This window comes from Oculina patagonica, chromosome 3, assembly GCF_052425735.1.
Source record: "Oculina patagonica isolate OP01 chromosome 3, crgOcupat, whole genome shotgun sequence".
In the NCBI taxonomy this organism is placed as follows: domain Eukaryota; kingdom Metazoa; phylum Cnidaria; class Anthozoa; order Scleractinia; family Oculinidae; genus Oculina; species Oculina patagonica.
Window position 1 is genome coordinate 20,561,131 of NC_135760.1, and position 18,509 is coordinate 20,579,639.

Below are 18,509 nucleotides of genomic sequence, written 5' to 3' on the forward strand. Positions count from 1 at the left end.
AAGTCATCTACACAGAGTAGGTGTATCTCTGGTATTTTAAAAAGGGCAATGGAAAACAAGCAGGAGTTTCTTTCAAAACAGTGTTTAAAATATTAGTAAATAATAAAGATGGTAAATTTTAAGCTCAGTAATAAATAATGAAGATGAAGTATTCAACATGACACGAGCATGGGACAAAGAAAAATTCTGAGTCCCGACGGGAATCGAACCCATGGCCTCCCAGATACCGGTTGGGCGCTCTAACCAACTGAGCTACGAGAGACTCGCTGTGAGCTGGGCCATTTTACTAGGTTGATAAGTGACACGCGTCCTGCATACTGCTAGGATCAGCAATGTCGAATTCATCAAGTTTTGTAGTAAATAATAAAGATGGTAAATTTTAAGCTCGGTAATAAATAATGAAGATAAAGTATTCAACATGACACGAGCATGCCAGGGACAAAGTGTTTAAATTTTTTCGACCAATTAAAAACAACATGACTCTGAACTAATTCAACGGAGCAGGAAATTCTTGTGCATTTTTAAAGAGCCTTTAAGATTAATTTATTTGACAGATTTTAGAAAAACATGATGTGTCCAACTTTAGAACACAATAGACGCGAGTATCCTAGGTACACAGCAGAGCAAAACTTTCTCCGGTATTTTAAAAAGGCAGTTAATGTTTTAAATGTATCACCAATTAAATTGAACTCAGTACACAACTTGCATTTAAAATGGTGTTTTAAATTTTTCGTCCAATTAAAAAATGACTTGACTCTGAGCAGCAGTTTCTGTGGCACTTTTATATTGCAGAAAGAAACGTTTTTTTTTTTTTAATTTTTTGACCAAATTAAAAACGATGTGACTCTGAACTAAGTACACAGAGCAGAAGTTTTTCGTGCATTTTAAGGTCTTTTAAGAGGGACGTTAGTTTCCTAAGGAAACTCTGTAAAAGCATGCCCTGCATGCTGTGGACGCAGGGAAAACTACATCTTGTAACTACATCAGTTCGCCGTTGACAAAAAACCGATAGATTGGCCATAGTACTCTTATTTAATTCTTTCCTTCTCTCTCGCTATTGCAATAAAGGTCTTGTGGTTCCTCGTCATTTTATTTCTTCCATGTCGCTATTTAAACGCCATGTCGCTTGTCAGAATTTACCCTAACAGGGCCTCATAGCTCAGTGGTTAAAGTGCACCAGTGGGTATCTGGGAACCTATGGGTTTGACTTTTGTCAAGGGAAGTCAGATTTTTTTCCCAAGTTCACAACATAATGAACATAGTTTTCATCTTTATCGTTTATCACTGAGCTTAAAATTTACCATCTTACCGGTAACTATTTATGACACAATTCAAATTTGCCTTGCAAGTAGCGGCTTGCATTTTTAATTTAAGCGATTCTCAAATTGGCGATTCAATGTAAGCCTGTTGCTAATTTCTTGCAGTCTGTTGGCAAACAGTCAACAAACTATGGAACAATTGTTTGGCTCAGCCTCTATTAAAACAGAGATGGTAATAATTATAATTTTTAACAGCAAAATAAAAACTAGAATTTAGCAACAAGCTTAAACAAATTTGAATTGAAAGATGCAAGCTGCTTTGATCAGACTGTCAATCAGTAGTATTGATACATTGCTACGCAACATTGCAAAGTTCCCAACAAAAGAACATCCAGTTTGAACGTAATATCAAGGTTACATGTAAGTCATAACTTTTACATATGAACCGTGACACTTCTTATAGGTGAGTGCAGTAAATTATATTTGGAAAGTATTATTATTGAAGATGCAATCTTGCATTTTTTGAAAAAAAAAGTGAGGGCTCAGAACTAGAGTGGGTTAGCCCACTCTTGTTGTAAGCCCCTCAAATTTAAATAAAAGTTATACATGCAAACATAAAAAGCAGTCATGAGGCCAAGTGTATACGTAGCTTCTACAAGATTTTCTGCAGTTACACGTACAGTTGTATGTGTACATTCACCCCTCCTGGCTTTTTAAGGGTTCCCTTGAAAATTATTAAGATTAATTACTATAAAAGGACATGCTTTTTCCTTTTATGAAGCAATCTTCTCTGCTCTGCTCTGGAACTATCCTGTTATAAAGAAAGAAATTACGTGATAAGTTATGTGAACTGATAACCCATGTTCCTTTTACATGTATACGGTGGTATAAAAAATCTCTATAAAATGAAGTCCTGGGAACAATATTCTTTGCCCCAGTTATTATAACCCCAATAAAATGAAGCCTTGTTATGACAAACATATTTTGCTAGTCCCTTGGCCCTTTATTAAATCAACCTTTAGCTTCCCCATCCATCAACATTTGCCTCACGAAGATTAGGGATCTCCTTGAAGATTTTTCCATCACATTCTCTTTGTTGCTCAAGGGTCGATCTTGTTGGCATTTTTCCAAAGGTGTTTAAAGAAAACGACAATTTTTTTAGTTTATATGAAATGTTTCGACAGAAACCTCTGTCGTCTTCAGATGAATGACTTACAAATAGTAACATCATACAGTGCAAAATGATTAAAAGGATAATTTTAGGCTAGATTGCAGAATACCCTGCCACTTTTTGCATCTCATTGAATAACAACAGTGCCTATTGTTCAACTACTGATTAAGGCAAGGTATTTCTTTTTGAATATAGTTAGCCTCCTTTATCTTGAGTTGAAAGCTGGTAGAGGCGTGATCTAAATATGACAGCAAATTATATAAGTGCTCACGTAAATGTCGGGTGATTTCGCCGAACATATCAGGCATTACAGCCCACACATGCAATCTTATAAACCACACTCGAACGAAGCATTACAGCTTCTTAGCATAAACATGTATAACTCACACATAGCATGCAAAGGCAATACAATTTTGAGACATCTCATACCTTACAGCTATAAAACATTCATCCGGCTTAACTGTATTATTACAGTCATACACTTGACTTGTATTGCTTAAAATACTACTAATAATAACAAAGTCCTGATGTAACAAAAAATCACTTACTACGTCCTCGTAGACTTACGAGTGGACTTCATTTGTTCCCGTATTTTTCTTTTTCACACTTGCAGAATCGCTAAAATCTGTTTGCAGATTTCCACGCGTTGGCATTTCTCTAAGCTTAACGTCGACATGTAAAAGCAACTCAAACCAACCAAAGCAACTCAAACCGTTTAAAAGCTAGTCAAGCTGCAAAAAAAGGGTAACAGACGGACTTCTCAGACTACAAACACTCTCGATAACCTTTTCCTGTGAACTCGCTGGCTACAAACGAAGAAATTTCACAAGTTTCTATCTGAACGAAAACTGAAGAACCAGGAGATGCAGCCGCTGACCAATGCTATTGCAGTCGGTGGTAGAAACAATAGTTTTTTTAACCCTCTATTCTCATTTTTACCATAGGAATTGTATGGAAATTTGATCTGTATTATACCTCCCCCTCGACAGACCGGGTAAAAGAGATTAAAATAATATCCCAGGGGAGAGATCTGACAGAGCTGACCCACAGAGGGCAGAATCTTGGGTTGGACATGGTCCGCCATATGATGAGACTAATGTCTGGGCATATGGTTGTAGACTGCTTTTTTGTTTTTTGGTGGGGAATGGCATTTGATTTTAGATGATTTTTTATTTTTGTGCGATAATGGCTTGATAAAAAGCGGTTTTATATATTAGCTTAAATAGTTTTATAATATACTTGTTAAAACAGTGGCTGTGTTATGTCCATTTGTTCTCAGAGCGATTCTTGGTATATCCTTCTTGACGATTCTTCCGAAACAATGTTTTTGTACGCACCGCAACAGTGGTTTTTCGTTGACGCAAGTACTCTCGTTGAGTCGTGTTCAGATCGTCAGGATTCTGCTAAGTCTCACTTTCAGGTCAAAAATATATTACTTTCGCGGCAAAAGCGGATAAAATTACGTGGATGTTAACAAATATGACTTAAATAATTCGAAGATTATTTAACAAAAGCCTATAAAAAGTACAGATAATAGTGATAATAGCTTAGTGAGCTCACTAAGAGAATAGTTATCGGTATAGATTGATAAAGAAAAAAACACGCATGTCTGCACTCAGGAAGCCTGTCATTCTCGTCAGGGGCACAGTGACAGACCAGTTAGAGAGTTCATGCATGATTATGACGACGAGCGTAGGGTGAAAGCGCGCGCGGGGAGACGTTACATTAATCTTGGTATCCGTTCTGTTCTGTAACGAACTGTTCAACGAAATTAAAAACCAACCCAGGGTGAATCTCTCTAACCACGTTTCAAACCGCGGTACCACAGCTGGCCCTACGTGCCTGAGCCGACAGTTATCAATCTTAACCGAAGTAAAGCTAATCTTATAAAAAATATTTCCAATTAGGAAAAGTCCAGTGTCCGTAACTTGATCAACTTAAAGTTCGTTATTTGCGCTTTGAAATCCTAACGATAAGATTACACAAACGGCAAGTTAAATAGACCTAAAAAATCTTCACAACTAAGTTACATGCAGTTTTAAAAACCTATTTTTCTAAAAATAAATTCCTTACACAGCAAAAGTAAAAACTTACCAGCGACAAGATAAGAGCCAGGCGCTGTACAGCCCTTGCATATGTTGTCGTTTTATTTTGTGGGCTCGCGTCAGCTGCCTGTACGCGCGTGTACTTTTATTTGAAAATCGCATTGTGAGCGCGCGCAGTTTTAAATGCCATAATAAATTTAATAGAGAGGTTGTTATCGGGCCATGATTACCTCGCCAGATTCACCCACTCCGTTTTGGACAGATGGTAGCAAAATGCCTCTTGGCACAGAGCTCCACTGGGATCCTTGTGCAATGCCCCTCGACAGACCGGGTAAAAGAGATTAAAATAATATCCCAGGGGAGAGATCTGACAGAGCTGACCCACAGAGGGCAGAATCTTGGGTTGGACATGGTCCGCCATATGATGAGACTAATGTCTGGGCATATGGTTGTAGACTGCTTTTTTGTTTTTTGGTGGGGAATGGCATTTGATTTTAGATGATTTTTTATTTTTGTGCGATAATGGCTTGATAAAAAGCGGTTTTATATATTAGCTTAAATAGTTTTATAATATACTTGTTAAAACAGTGGCTGTGTTATGTCCATTTGTTCTCAGAGCGATTCTTGGTATATCCTTCTTGACGATTCTTCCGAAACAATGTTTTTGTACGCACCGCAACAGTGGTTTTTCGTTGACGCAAGTACTCTCGTTGAGTCGTGTTCAGATCGTCAAGATTCTGCTAAGTCTCACTTTCAGGTCAAAAATATATTACTTTCGCGGCAAAAGCGGATAAAATTACGTGGATGTTAACAAATATGACTTAAATAATTCGAAGATTATTTAACAAAAGCCTATAAAAAGTACAGATAATAGTGATAATAGCTTAGTGAGCTCACTAAGAGAATAGTTATCGGTATAGATTGATAAAGAAAAAAACACGCATGTCTGCACTCAGGAAGCCTGTCATTCTCGTCAGGGGCACAGTGACAGACCAGTTAGAGAGTTCATGCATGATTATGACGACGAGCGTAGGGTGAAAGCGCGCGCGGGGAGACGTTACATTAATCTTGGTATCCGTTCTGTTCTGTAACGAACTGTTCAACGAAATTAAAAACCAACCCAGGGTGAATCTCTCTAACCACGTTTCAAACCGCGGTACCACAGCTGGCCCTACGTGCCTGAGCCGACAGTTATCAATCTTAACCGAAGTAAAGCTAATCTTATAAAAAATATTTCCAATTAGGAAAAGTCCAGTGTCCGTAACTTGATCAACTTAAAGTTCGTTATTTGCGCTTTGAAATCCTAACGATAAGATTACACAAACGGCAAGTTAAATAGACCTAAAAAATCTTCACAACTAAGTTACATGCAGTTTTAAAAACCTATTTTTCTAAAAATAAATTCCTTACACAGCAAAAGTAAAAACTTACCAGCGACAAGATAAGAGCCAGGCGCTGTACAGCCCTTGCATATGTTGTCGTTTTATTTTGTGGGCTCGCGTCAGCTGCCTGTACGCGCGTGTACTTTTATTTGAAAATCGCATTGTGAGCGCGCGCAGTTTTAAATGCCATAATAAATTTAATAGAGAGGTTGTTATCGGGCCATGATTACCTCGCCAGATTCACCCACTCCGTTTTGGACAGATGGTAGCAAAATGCCTCTTGGCACAGAGCTCCACTGGGATCCTTGTGCAATGCCCCTCGACAGACCGGGTAAAAGAGATTAAAATAATATCCCAGGGGAGAGATCTGACAGAGCTGACCCACAGAGGGCAGAATCTTGGGTTGGACATGGTCCGCCATATGATGAGACTAATGTCTGGGCATATGGTTGTAGACTGCTTTTTTGTTTTTTGGTGGGGAATGGCATTTGATTTTAGATGATTTTTTATTTTTGTGCGATAATGGCTTGATAAAAAGCGGTTTTATATATTAGCTTAAATAGTTTTATAATATACTTGTTAAAACAGTGGCTGTGTTATGTCCATTTGTTCTCAGAGCGATTCTTGGTATATCCTTCTTGACGATTCTTCCGAAACAATGTTTTTGTACGCACCGCAACAGTGGTTTTTCGTTGACGCAAGTACTCTCGTTGAGTCGTGTTCAGATCGTCAAGATTCTGCTAAGTCTCACTTTCAGGTCAAAAATATATTACTTTCGCGGCAAAAGCGGATAAAATTACGTGGATGTTAACAAATATGACTTAAATAATTCGAAGATTATTTAACAAAAGCCTATAAAAAGTACAGATAATAGTGATAATAGCTTAGTGAGCTCACTAAGAGAATAGTTATCGGTATAGATTGATAAAGAAAAAAACACGCATGTCTGCACTCAGGAAGCCTGTCATTCTCGTCAGGGGCACAGTGACAGACCAGTTAGAGAGTTCATGCATGATTATGACGACGAGCGTGGGTGAAAGCGCGCGCGGGGAGACGTTACATTAATCTTGGTATCCGTTCTGTTCTGTAACGAACTGTTCAACGAAATTAAAAACCAACCCAGGGTGAATCTCTCTAACCACGTTTCAAACCGCGGTACCACAGCTGGCCCTACGTGCCTGAGCCGACAGTTATCAATCTTAACCGAAGTAAAGCTAATCTTATAAAAAATATTTCCAATTAGGAAAAGTCCAGTGTCCGTAACTTGATCAACTTAAAGTTCGTTATTTGCGCTTTGAAATCCTAACGATAAGATTACACAAACGGCAAGTTAAATAGACCTAAAAAATCTTCACAACTAAGTTACATGCAGTTTTAAAAACCTATTTTTCTAAAAATAAATTCCTTACACAGCAAAAGTAAAAACTTACCAGCGACAAGATAAGAGCCAGGCGCTGTACAGCCCTTGCATATGTTGTCGTTTTATTTTGTGGGCTCGCGTCAGCTGCCTGTACGCGCGTGTACTTTTAATTGAAAATCGCATTGTGAGCGCGCGCAGTTTTAAATGCCATAATAAATTTAATAGAGAGGTTGTTATCGGGCCATGATTACCTCGCCAGATTCACCCACTCCGTTTTGGACAGATGGTAGCAAAATGCCTCTTGGCACAGAGCTCCACTGGGATCCTTGTGCAATGCCCCTCGACAGACCGGGTAAAAGAGATTAAAATAATATCCCAGGGGAGAGATCTGACAGAGCTGACCCACAGAGGGCAGAATCTTGGGTTGGACATGGTCCGCCATATGATGAGACTAATGTCTGGGCATATGGTTGTAGACTGCTTTTTTGTTTTTTGGTGGGGAATGGCATTTGATTTTAGATGATTTTTTATTTTTGTGCGATAATGGCTTGATAAAAAGCGGTTTTATATATTAGCTTAAATAGTTTTATAATATACTTGTTAAAACAGTGGCTGTGTTATGTCCATTTGTTCTCAGAGCGATTCTTGGTATATCCTTCTTGACGATTCTTCCGAAACAATGTTTTTGTACGCACCGCAACAGTGGTTTTTCGTTGACGCAAGTACTCTCGTTGAGTCGTGTTCAGATCGTCAAGATTCTGCTAAGTCTCACTTTCAGGTCAAAAATATATTACTTTCGCGGCAAAAGCGGATAAAATTACGTGGATGTTAACAAATATGACTTAAATAATTCGAAGATTATTTAACAAAAGCCTATAAAAAGTACAGATAATAGTGATAATAGCTTAGTGATTGATTGATTAACACTGTTTCCTCCCAGTATGATCAATGAGAAGTTTTCCCGTTTGATTTGCGTCAAGGATTATTCCATTTTCCAGCAGTTGCCTTAAAATATTACCTTTTCACTATTACCAAATAGTGACAGCGTGCTTTTTAGACATAAATCACTTTGTGCACAAATCGAAATTTAAGGATGGAAACTACAAGGCTGAGACGCTCTCAGTGGCAAAAATACCCCAGACTTTATCACATATTATGTCTCGTTAGACTCTGGTTATTAACTCAAAAGCATTTCTTGGGTATGAGTTTAATCTGAAGAAATTGTCAAAGGATACAGCTAAACCCTTATCACACCAGTTGATAGCTTCTTCAAACCAATTTAGCTGAACACATGCACTTGCTCCTTGGGACAAAAAAAAAATTAAAATTCACATTGGAGCTAGAGGACATGTCAACACAGTGGAAAAATCGTCAACGATCCAAAGAAAAAAACTGAGTCAGTATTTTCTTCCGTCACTAATGGGCCACTACATCGCTGCAACAAATGAGTGTTACATGTATGTCGAGTAGGTACCAATAACTGATACTTATCCAAGCGCGGAAAGTGACTGAGAGAGATAGACGGGCATACTAGGGCTAAATTGCCATGTGAGTACATATTTTCTTCTGCCTTCATACTCCAATCACTGTCAATTCTCCGATGTTCTCAAAATGGCATTTCGACCTAAAATATACACCAAGAATTCGATCGTTTCAAATTTTGTGTCGGTGCTCCGATTAAATCAAATTCTGCCCCATAAAAGTAAATATGTACTCCATACAAGTTTTTGAAATCTTCTGCAATTGAAAAAATTAAATGCATCACATCACGTAGTCCAGCCAAAACAGGAGAATGTTCCTTTTACTCGTTTTCTAAAATTTCGGCTAGGTATGTTACAGATGATAACCCCCTTAATCGCGCTTTAAAACTGTTGTGTGAGGTCAGTTCGTTGAACGTAGGATAGCAAAAACTTACCTCTAACAATCGCTTTGAGGAAAATTGGCTGCAGTCGAGTGGCAGCTTTTGCATCATTCAGTGAATCAACATACTTTCCTGTCAAAGAAATCATCGCACTCGTTCAACTCTGTAAGCCTTTAGAAGAATTAAGACAAGACTGATCGTAATTAAAATTTTTGAAGGCTGCAGTCGAAACGTCTTCAGATATTCCTCGGAAAACTTCTGGTGTTTTATTTAACGTAGGTATGAAATATGTTTGGAAAACGACAACACAGGAGGAACTGCATAACCTTGTACATTGAAGGGCAAATAAATGCCTACCCAATTTGAAATTTGCTATCGCCCTGTTGCTGTACAGTGTGGCATTCATTTGTTGATCTTTGCAGTTCCCTTTTAATCCTTCAGTGTAGAAATGAATGGCATTGACAAAATCTCTTTTCCGGTATTCCTCATTTCCTTGATTCTTGTACACCTCAGCTATCGCTAAAACGAAAACAATCATAGGACTGTTACTGGTATCGAGGGTCCGTTTACACTACCTGTTCTTAGGTTTATAGGTTTCCTGTCATTACTGAAATGTCTATTTATAAGGGCCGTACAAGTGTGCATGTAACAATTGCGTCAAATTTCAACGTCACGCTCTCAGTTAAAAACATTGTGCAAAATTGGAAGATTCTTTCTCTGTAATTAGTAGTAATATAGCAGACTCCCTTTAACAACGTAACAGGAAGAGAGATTACTCGTCTTCATAACCTTGAAACAATCAACAATCAACCCCTTTTGAAAAAGAAAGGAATATTTCCAATCAATAGTTCACAGTGGTCGGTTCCGCTCACCTCTTACGGTGTCATCATCAAAATCCAGTGTTTCTTCAGCAGGTGGTGTGACGTCATTTTCACTTGCAACTTTGATTGGACTCCTCGCCATGGATGTTGGAAGTTTTCAGTGTGAAGGTTTACTGATTGTTGAAACACCCTATAGTTTGAGTCAAAATATTTAAAACAAAATTTCCATATAAGGCAGTGGCCGTATAATATTGCGCAGCAGATAATTGATCACAGGTTATCCCTACACAAAAGTTTCAAATGGAGAACACCAAGGGGATATGTCAAGAATGGCTGTTAAAATAACTGAATTTCCAATGAGATCTACAGAATCTCCCTCTGTTTTCTAATCAAAATCCTTGGTGTTTTGTTTTCGATGCGTTCAGTTTGATGGGACTCATGTGGTGAGTTTACATTTCGACACATTTAATTAATGCAGAACTGTTCTAGGTAATTTCCCCTAAATATACAGCGCCGAAAATTCACTTTCTATATTGTTATTCACTTTAATTCTCATTATATTTTATCAACTAACTCACAGAGGTTTGACGTGAAAAAGGCAGATTTATTCAACTTTACTTATTTTATTAACTTTGGCTGTTACCGAAAAGTTGAAATACGTGTACTTAGGGATTTCAGTCTAGCCTGCGTCGCAGACGTAATCTAACCAAGGGTTTAGTTTCGTCTGCGGCGCAGGCTATTCCAGTCAAACTCAGTAAAAATGTATATGCGTGACTACTGTACTGACATTTTATTACCTCACTAAACCTGAACTAAGCACTTTACGCTGCACTATAACGCAGTAAATCATTTTTAAAAACTCCAGTGTGTGCCAAAGTGTTCCACTATCATAGATAAATGCCGCCTTCGTTTTTTCGTTGTCATGTAGCTTGACTGATCGCAAGTATGAAACCTTCGTTTAGTTTAGATTTACGCTGTTTTTCGTTCAAACCCAGATGGGAAGCATAACAGCCCGAATCAAACCTGGCCAGTATTACGAAAGGTTAGCATAAAACTTACTACAGTACATTAGACAGGTGAAGTGACCGCGCATAAGAAAAAGTACAAATACGTACCGCTAATAACGAAAACTCTCTTGAAGCGTGTTTCACTGTTAGTCTCATATTGATCTCTGTAAGACATTTGCGGAAATGTTGCTCCTGTAAAGGGTCGTGAAACACTCGCAATCATCAGTTTCTGTGAAAAGAATTCACCAGTAGGTGGAAACTGGTTTAAAGTTCGCAACTGTTTTATTAGAAAAAGAATATTCATAAGGGAAATCCCCCCACCCCCGATAATGATTGTTGTATTCGAATTAGAATATTCATAAGGGGAACCCCCGCGATTCTAAGAAAACTTCAACTTTTTTAAATAATTCAAACATTCAAGCGCGTTTCAAATACAAATATGGTGTCATTGTAAAAACGCTAAATTACAGACAGTGTGCTTGCATTAATTGAACGACTTTAAATTGCGTTTTTGTGTGACAATGTAGAATGATTTTCATCAGTTTCTATACGAAAGAACCACCGGCTATTAAAAGGAAAGTGATCTAAAATGCGCCAGTTTCAGATAAAGCCAAACAGAATATAAACCATGGCCAGAAATTGCGGACATCGGATTCGGCGAATTTTGATCATGCATTGTACATTTAGCCGTAGATACGTCATGTAGTTAACATATAGTGGTTTGACTAAATCCCATATAACGAATATATAGGAGAGGATACACAGCACTAAACAGCTGTACATGGCCATACAAAAGCTATACATGTGCTCTACATAGCTCTACATAGCTCTACATAGCCCTACGTAGCCCTACATAGCCCTACATAGCCCTACATAGCCGTACATAGTCCTACATAGCCCTACATAGCCGTACATAGCCGTACTTAGCCCTACATAGCCGTACATAGCCATACATAGCCATACATAGCCGTACATAGCCCTACATAGCCCTACAAAGCCCTACATAGCCGTACAAAGCCGTACATAGCCCTACATAGCCGTACATAGCCCTACATAGCCCTACATAGCTATACATAGCACTACATAGCCCTACATAGCCCTACATAGCCCTACATAGCCCTAAATAGCCCTACATAGCCCTACATAACCCTACATAGCCCTACATAGCCCTACATAGCCCTACATAGCCCTAAATAGCCCTACATAGCCCTACATAGCCCTACATAGCCCTACATAGTCCTACATAGCCCTAAATAGCCCTACATAGCCCTACGTACATAGCCATACATAGCCGTACATAGCCGTACATAGCCGTACATAGCCCTACATAGTCCTACATAGCCCTACATAGCCGTACATTGCCCTACATAGCCGTACATAGCCCTACATAGCCGTACATAGTCCTACATAGCCCTACATAGCCGTACATAGCCGTACTTAGCCCTACATAGCTATACATAGCCCTACGTAGCCCTACATAGCCCTACAAAGCCCTACATAGCCGTACAAAGCCGTACATAGCCCTACATAGCCCTACATAGCCCTACATAGCCGTACATAGCCGTACATAGCCCTACATAGCTATACATAGCACTACATAGCCCTACATAGCCCTACATAGCCCTACATAGCCCTACATAGCCCTACATAGCCCTACATAGCCCTACATAGCCCTAAATAGCCCTACATAGCCCTACATAGCCCTACATAGCCCTACATAGCCCTACATAGTCCTACATAGCCCTACATAGCCCTACATAGCCCTAAATAGCCGTACATAGCCCTACATAGCCGTACATAGACCTACATAGTCCTACATAGCCCTACATAGCCGTACATTGCCCTACATAGCCGTACATAGCCCTACATAGTCCTACATAGCCCTACATAGCCCTACATAGCCCTACATAGCCCTACATAGTCCTACATAGCCCTACATAGCCCTACATAGCCCTACATAGCCCTACATAGTCCTACATAGCCCTACATAGCAGTACATAGCCGTACATAGTCCTACATAGCCCTACATAGCCCTACATAGCCCTACATAGCCCTACATAGCCCTACATAGCCCTACATAGCAGTACATAGCCCTACATAGTCCTACATAGCCCTACATAGCCCTACATAGCCCTACATTCCCCTACATAGTCCTATATAGCCCTACATAGCCCTACATAGCCGTACATAGCCCTACATAGCCCTACATAGCCCTACATAGTCCTACATAGCCCTACATAGCCCTACATAGCCCTACATAGCCCTACATAGCCCTACAAAGCCCTACATAGCCCTACATAGCCCTACATAGCCCTACATAGCCCTACATAGTCCTACATAGCCGTACATAGCCCTACATAGCCATACATAGCCCTACATAGCCGTACATAGCCCTACATAGCCCTACATAGCTATACATAGCCCTACATAGCTGTACATAGCCCTACATAGCCATACATGGCCAAAGCGGCGAGCGAAAGATAAAGGAAAGGAACCCCTAGTCTTTTTTTTTTCTCTCGCCGTTCTTTGCGTTCATTCACAACAGGCTACGCAATGTACGGCTATGTGTAGCTATGTGTAGTTGTGTATAAACATAGCCGTATTTATACACAACTACACATAGCTACACGTATTGCCATGATTGCGTAGCCTGTTAGATGCCAAGTTTTTTGGCTGGTATGGAGTGAGAAATTGAATTGCCCCGAAGGAGCATTAGTGAGACCCAGAGGGGTAACTTCTAGAGGTGTCTGGGGGTATATCCCCCCCCCCCCCCAATGGGCAAGCGTTTGTTGTTGCAACTCTTCCCTACTCGAATAGCGTTTATCTCTACCAAAGTACAGCTGAAAGAATATAACTTTATTCAAATTAATAAGACTTTTTCCTCAAGTTGTAGTATTTAAAAAGCGTGATTTTTTGTCTGAATGGCGTGCTTGCGTAAGATTTGGTCAAAAATAGTGAGTCTCACGCCAACAGCGTTAGACTTGGCATCTACCTACTAATTTTAGCGATTTTTTATGAGCAAGATTTAGCGACTATTAAATTTAGCGATTTTCCGAAAACTAAAAAAAAAAAATTAATATATAGCTAAGAGGGAAATAAATGTTCAGTAATAGAACAAAGTCACTTAAAATTGAACGAACATTACCAAAAAAAGCTGTTTTAAATACTTGTGTATTAACCATTAATTTAACGACTTGAACTCAAATCGTATTCTGTCAGCAACGAGGATTAATTCTGGTTTTGTATTTTACCATATATAATCGGAGTACAAATAAATTGAATGCTCAAGAAGTTTCCCCTTGCAACTATCCAGTCATTATTGGAGTGATACGTTAGCGACTATCATATGTAAGCTTCAGCCTGTTCACAATTTGCAGCCAGGTTTGTTTTGATCATATGATCATATTTGTGCAGTTTCAAGATCACATTGATGGCTAGATGTAAATCAAAGACTGCTGGTCAATGATCCGGGTCGTGCTATTTTTGAGACAATTAATGTACTTGGTCTACTATCCCTGACAGCGAAGAAGACAAAGAGGCAGCCTTAAATGACTCCATCTTGCAGAATTGCTGCCAGTCAGCGCTCCTTTAAATATCGTGGTGTAAAAACAGGGGCGTATCTGCCTACATGCAAAGTACGCAACTGCTTATCAGAATTTCCCAGATTTTTTTACATTAAAGAAGAAATGCAAAGGGTTAAAAAGTAGTGTAATTTTTCTACGCGTTATGGTGTTTTTTCTCTAAACTTTTTCTGACCCGATGATTTGGTAGGAACTTTATGAGCGCGCAAAGGGAATGGCAGCCGAATGTGGATAAAACAAAAAAATGCCGCGAATAGCTTTAGCCAAAGAAAACCGCGTCAATGGGGGAGTATCAGCAGACACGCCCAAGCAGTACTGGCGCAGAGCTGTTTTACCACCTGTGGACCGTATGGAATAATTTAAACAAGGATATGAGGAAAATGACAGACACAATTTGTACATAGACTCTCATATAGCATTTCATTTGTACATAATTTCTCCTAGTATTTTTTATTACATATATTTTGTTTTATTTTGTTATTTTAATATTGATGCTGAGAAACACTTATCAGGGATGCTCATAAGCTAAGGACTCTTGGTTTTAGGCCATCGTAACTTCGTTAAAAATATGAAACAAACAGCGGTAAACAGCGGATGCTCAATCAAGTGAATGTATGTTAAGTTAAAACGTATTATGAAAATTAAAGTTAAAATTTGGGTCGTAACTTTAATGGAAAGGTTAGCTATGTATAGATGTAGGGCTATGTACGGCTATGTAGGGCTATATATAGCCGTGTATAGCTATGTAGGGCTATGTACGGCTATGTAGGGCTATGTAGGGCTATGTAGGACTATGTACGGCTATGTAGGGCTATGTAGGGCTATGTAGGGCTATGTATGGCTATGTAGGGCTATGTACGGCTATGTACGGCTATGTAGGGCTATGTACGGCTATGTAGGGCTATTTACGGCTATGTAGGACTATGTACGGCTATGTAGGGCTATGTAGGGCTATGTAGGACTATGTAGGGCTATGTAGGGCTATGTAGGGCTATGTAGGGCTATGTAGGACTATGTACGGCTATGTACGGCTATGTACGGCTATGTACGGCTATGTACGGCTATGTATGGCTATGTACGTAGGGCTATGTAGGGCTATTTAGGGCTATGTAGGACTATGTAGGGCTATGTAGGGCTATGTAGGGCTATGTAGGGCTATTTAGGGCTATGTAGGGCTATGTAGGGCTATGTAGGGCTATGTAGGGCTATGTAGGGCTATGTAGGGCTATGTACGGCTATGTAGGGCTATGTAGGGCAATGTAGGGCTATGTAGGGCTATGTAGGGCTATGTAGGGCTATGTACGGCTATGTACGGCTATGTAGGGCTATGTATAGCTATGTAGGACTATGTACGGCTATGTAGGGCTATGTAGGGCTTTGTACAGCTATGTAGGGCTATGTAGGGCTATGTAGGGCTATGTAGGACTATGTACGTCTATGTACGGCTATGTAGGGCTATGTAGGGCTATGTATAGCTATGTAGGGCTATGTAGGGCTATGTATAGCCGTGTATAGCTATGTAGGGCTATGTATCCCCTCTATTAATATCCTTATATAGAATTTAGTCAAACCACTATATGATGACTACACTACGTACTTACCCATTTAGCGGTCACGAAAGTTGGTAATAGCCGCTGATTCAAAAGCGTGACTTTGGGCTCATAAACATCGACGAAGACAAAAGAATGAGGCCTACATAGATAAATATTTTGTGTAGTAGGGAAACCACTGGTCAAAAGTATTGCATGATAAAAATAATGAAGCAAAAAATCTTTCAAACGATGGCTTTTGCAGCAAAATTGGAGCAAAGACGGCTGAAATATCGCAGTTCAAAGAGAGCGGAATTTGGATTTCAATATGGACTGCCGCCTGGTTTGCTTTTCGACGATTTACGAGATTTTTAAAAGCAAAAAGCAAAGCGAAGAAATCAGCACCGAAGGTGAAAATTGGCCAAATAGTACATCATACGGTACTTATCCTCAAACAAGGGCGGCACTTGGGATATTCAGCGAATGTTATCTGCTACGGCGGATCAAAATCTACTTGGGATGCAAATATTGGATTTCAAGCCTCTGAAATATAGAGCGTTGTATGAGCCAAGCTTCGAAAATAAACATCGATAAAAAGCAGGGCCAGTATCATTTGTTGATGAAAAAAAAAACTAATCAGAATAGCCGAAGGACCTTTCAAGAACTCGAGAAGAGGGCGGCACTTGTTCCCGGTAGGCCAGAACTTGCTCTGTTTTATTTTGTTTTATTTCTCTCATACATTTCCTTTGAGTGTTTGGCGGCCATATTGCCAATTAAACTCGCGCGTGCGTCGTGGCGTTGACCGGAATTTCTGGCCATGGGTGTCTGACATTTGCAGAATGCAGAATGCAGAATGCAGACTAAGGCCCGGTTCAGACGCCGATATTTTCATGAGCCGAACCTAATTCCTTGAATTAAGTACATGAAAAGATCGGCGTCTGAATCAAATTAGAACGGCTATTTCAATTTGGAACGTTCACCCGTTCTTCCCGCCTGGCTTGGCCGAGAATTTCGCCTGTGGGACGCCTTTTCACTCGGGTTTAATTTCTGGAAAAACTCGGGTTCGCCGGAGTGAACTTTTCACTCGGGTTAGCCTACTACACACTCCGGTTAGCCTACTATTCACTCCGGTTAGCCTAAATAGCACTTCGGTTAGCCTGTTTACGGTTAGCTTTTAATAATGGTAAGGGTAACACGTTATATTCTCTTAGTCTGCATTCTGCGTTCTGCATTCTGCATTCTGCAGTCTGCATTCTGCATTCTGCAAATTTCAGACACCGGAATATAAACAGTCTCTAATCTCAAGAAACAGCTTCGAATCACTTGCAGCCTCGATACATAGTAACAAGGATGACCTATCTCAAATTATAAAATAACTCAGATACTACGCGCGCTCTGATTGGTCAAATTGTTCAAAAAACCTATGTACTATTGTACCGGTAAACTCCCGCTTCCGTCCCGACATGATCGCACTACGCTCGATTACGCATAAGGACGAAGAATTAACCTTAGTTTAATTTCTTCTTTTGGTCTATCTGATTGTTAAAACGGAGGATATGGTTCTCATTGTGAAAATGTACTGAGGGTGGATCACAAAAACAAATTTTCTCACTCACCAAAGTTGGAGCGAAGTAACTAGAGAAATAACTATTCAAAGTGGCTAGGAGCCACTAAACTCGGAAAATTTATTATGAAACAAGAATCGAAAACAACAAACTGACAAATAGAGATTTGCTAAAACAAATGATGTTAAACTTTCCACTATTCAGTTTACTTCACTAGCTTAGTTTCATTGTCATCTAGCTGCTCATCGAGAGCAGGCCGAAAGGGCAAGTGATAGAGTTCCCATCAGTTGCAAATTGTTTTCTTTCTTTTTATATTTCCTTTTTGTTTTTTGAAGGTTAGGCAAAATAATAATATCATTAGAAAAATTAAGTTTTGGTCTATTTCAAGAAAACTGACATTAGTACAATATTTCGGCTGGTAGTTAAGCATGCATGTACCGTATTTATTCGGCTATATAAAGCCGAGACCCTAGACTTTTAGTTTTTGGAACCAGTTAGACTCTGACAAAAAATAAACCCAAATCACTCGGCTATAAGCCGACCCAATTTTTCCTTCAAACTTTAAAACAATCCACGTGCAGCGAGCCAGTCAACATATTCGTTAAATCACAACTATGTAATTGAAAAACAACAAAACACTGATAAAGAATGAAATTATTAATAGAACCGTACACAAGCGTGACAAAACATTCACCTGAGTTCAGAATCCTATCTCAAACAATCACACATTCTTCTGAAGAATTAAGCGGTTATCGATCATCATGCCAAAAGCTACTGGTTTTCAAACAACTAAACCTTCAAATTGAAAGTTGTTGCCGAGGTAGAGACAGTTCAGAACAACTGCAAAATCGCCAGAGAATACGGGATAATTCAGTAAATCTTCAAATCGTCGCAATTCGCCAAGTTGCTAGCGAAAAGATCAAGCAGA

General features: G+C 39.4%; 2 protein-coding genes across 11 annotated transcripts in view; both read right to left on the minus strand.

The window, feature by feature from the left end:
* Positions 1-18,509, minus strand: part of LOC144645263 (uncharacterized) — a 159,928-nt gene that overhangs the window by 79,981 nt on the left and 61,438 nt on the right. For 6 of the 10 annotated variants that reach the window (XM_078504756.1, XM_078504754.1, XM_078504755.1 and 3 more), the window contains exons 2-6: positions 11,015-11,135; positions 9,951-10,089; positions 9,436-9,597; positions 9,133-9,210; positions 8,453-8,520 (exon numbers count right to left, since the gene is read on the minus strand). The exons of the other annotated variants lie outside the window; for them this stretch is intronic. In XM_078504756.1, coding sequence (XP_078360882.1) covers positions 8,453-8,520; positions 9,133-9,210; positions 9,436-9,597; positions 9,951-10,041 — 399 coding nt within the window. In that variant the 5' untranslated portion in view covers positions 10,042-10,089; positions 11,015-11,135. The remainder of the gene's footprint in view (positions 1-8,452; positions 8,521-9,132; positions 9,211-9,435; positions 9,598-9,950; positions 10,090-11,014; positions 11,136-18,509) is intronic. 10 annotated transcript variants of the gene reach the window in all.
* Positions 1-18,509, minus strand: part of LOC144645502 (uncharacterized) — a 137,664-nt gene that overhangs the window by 33,350 nt on the left and 85,805 nt on the right. The gene's annotated exons all lie outside the window — the stretch shown is intronic.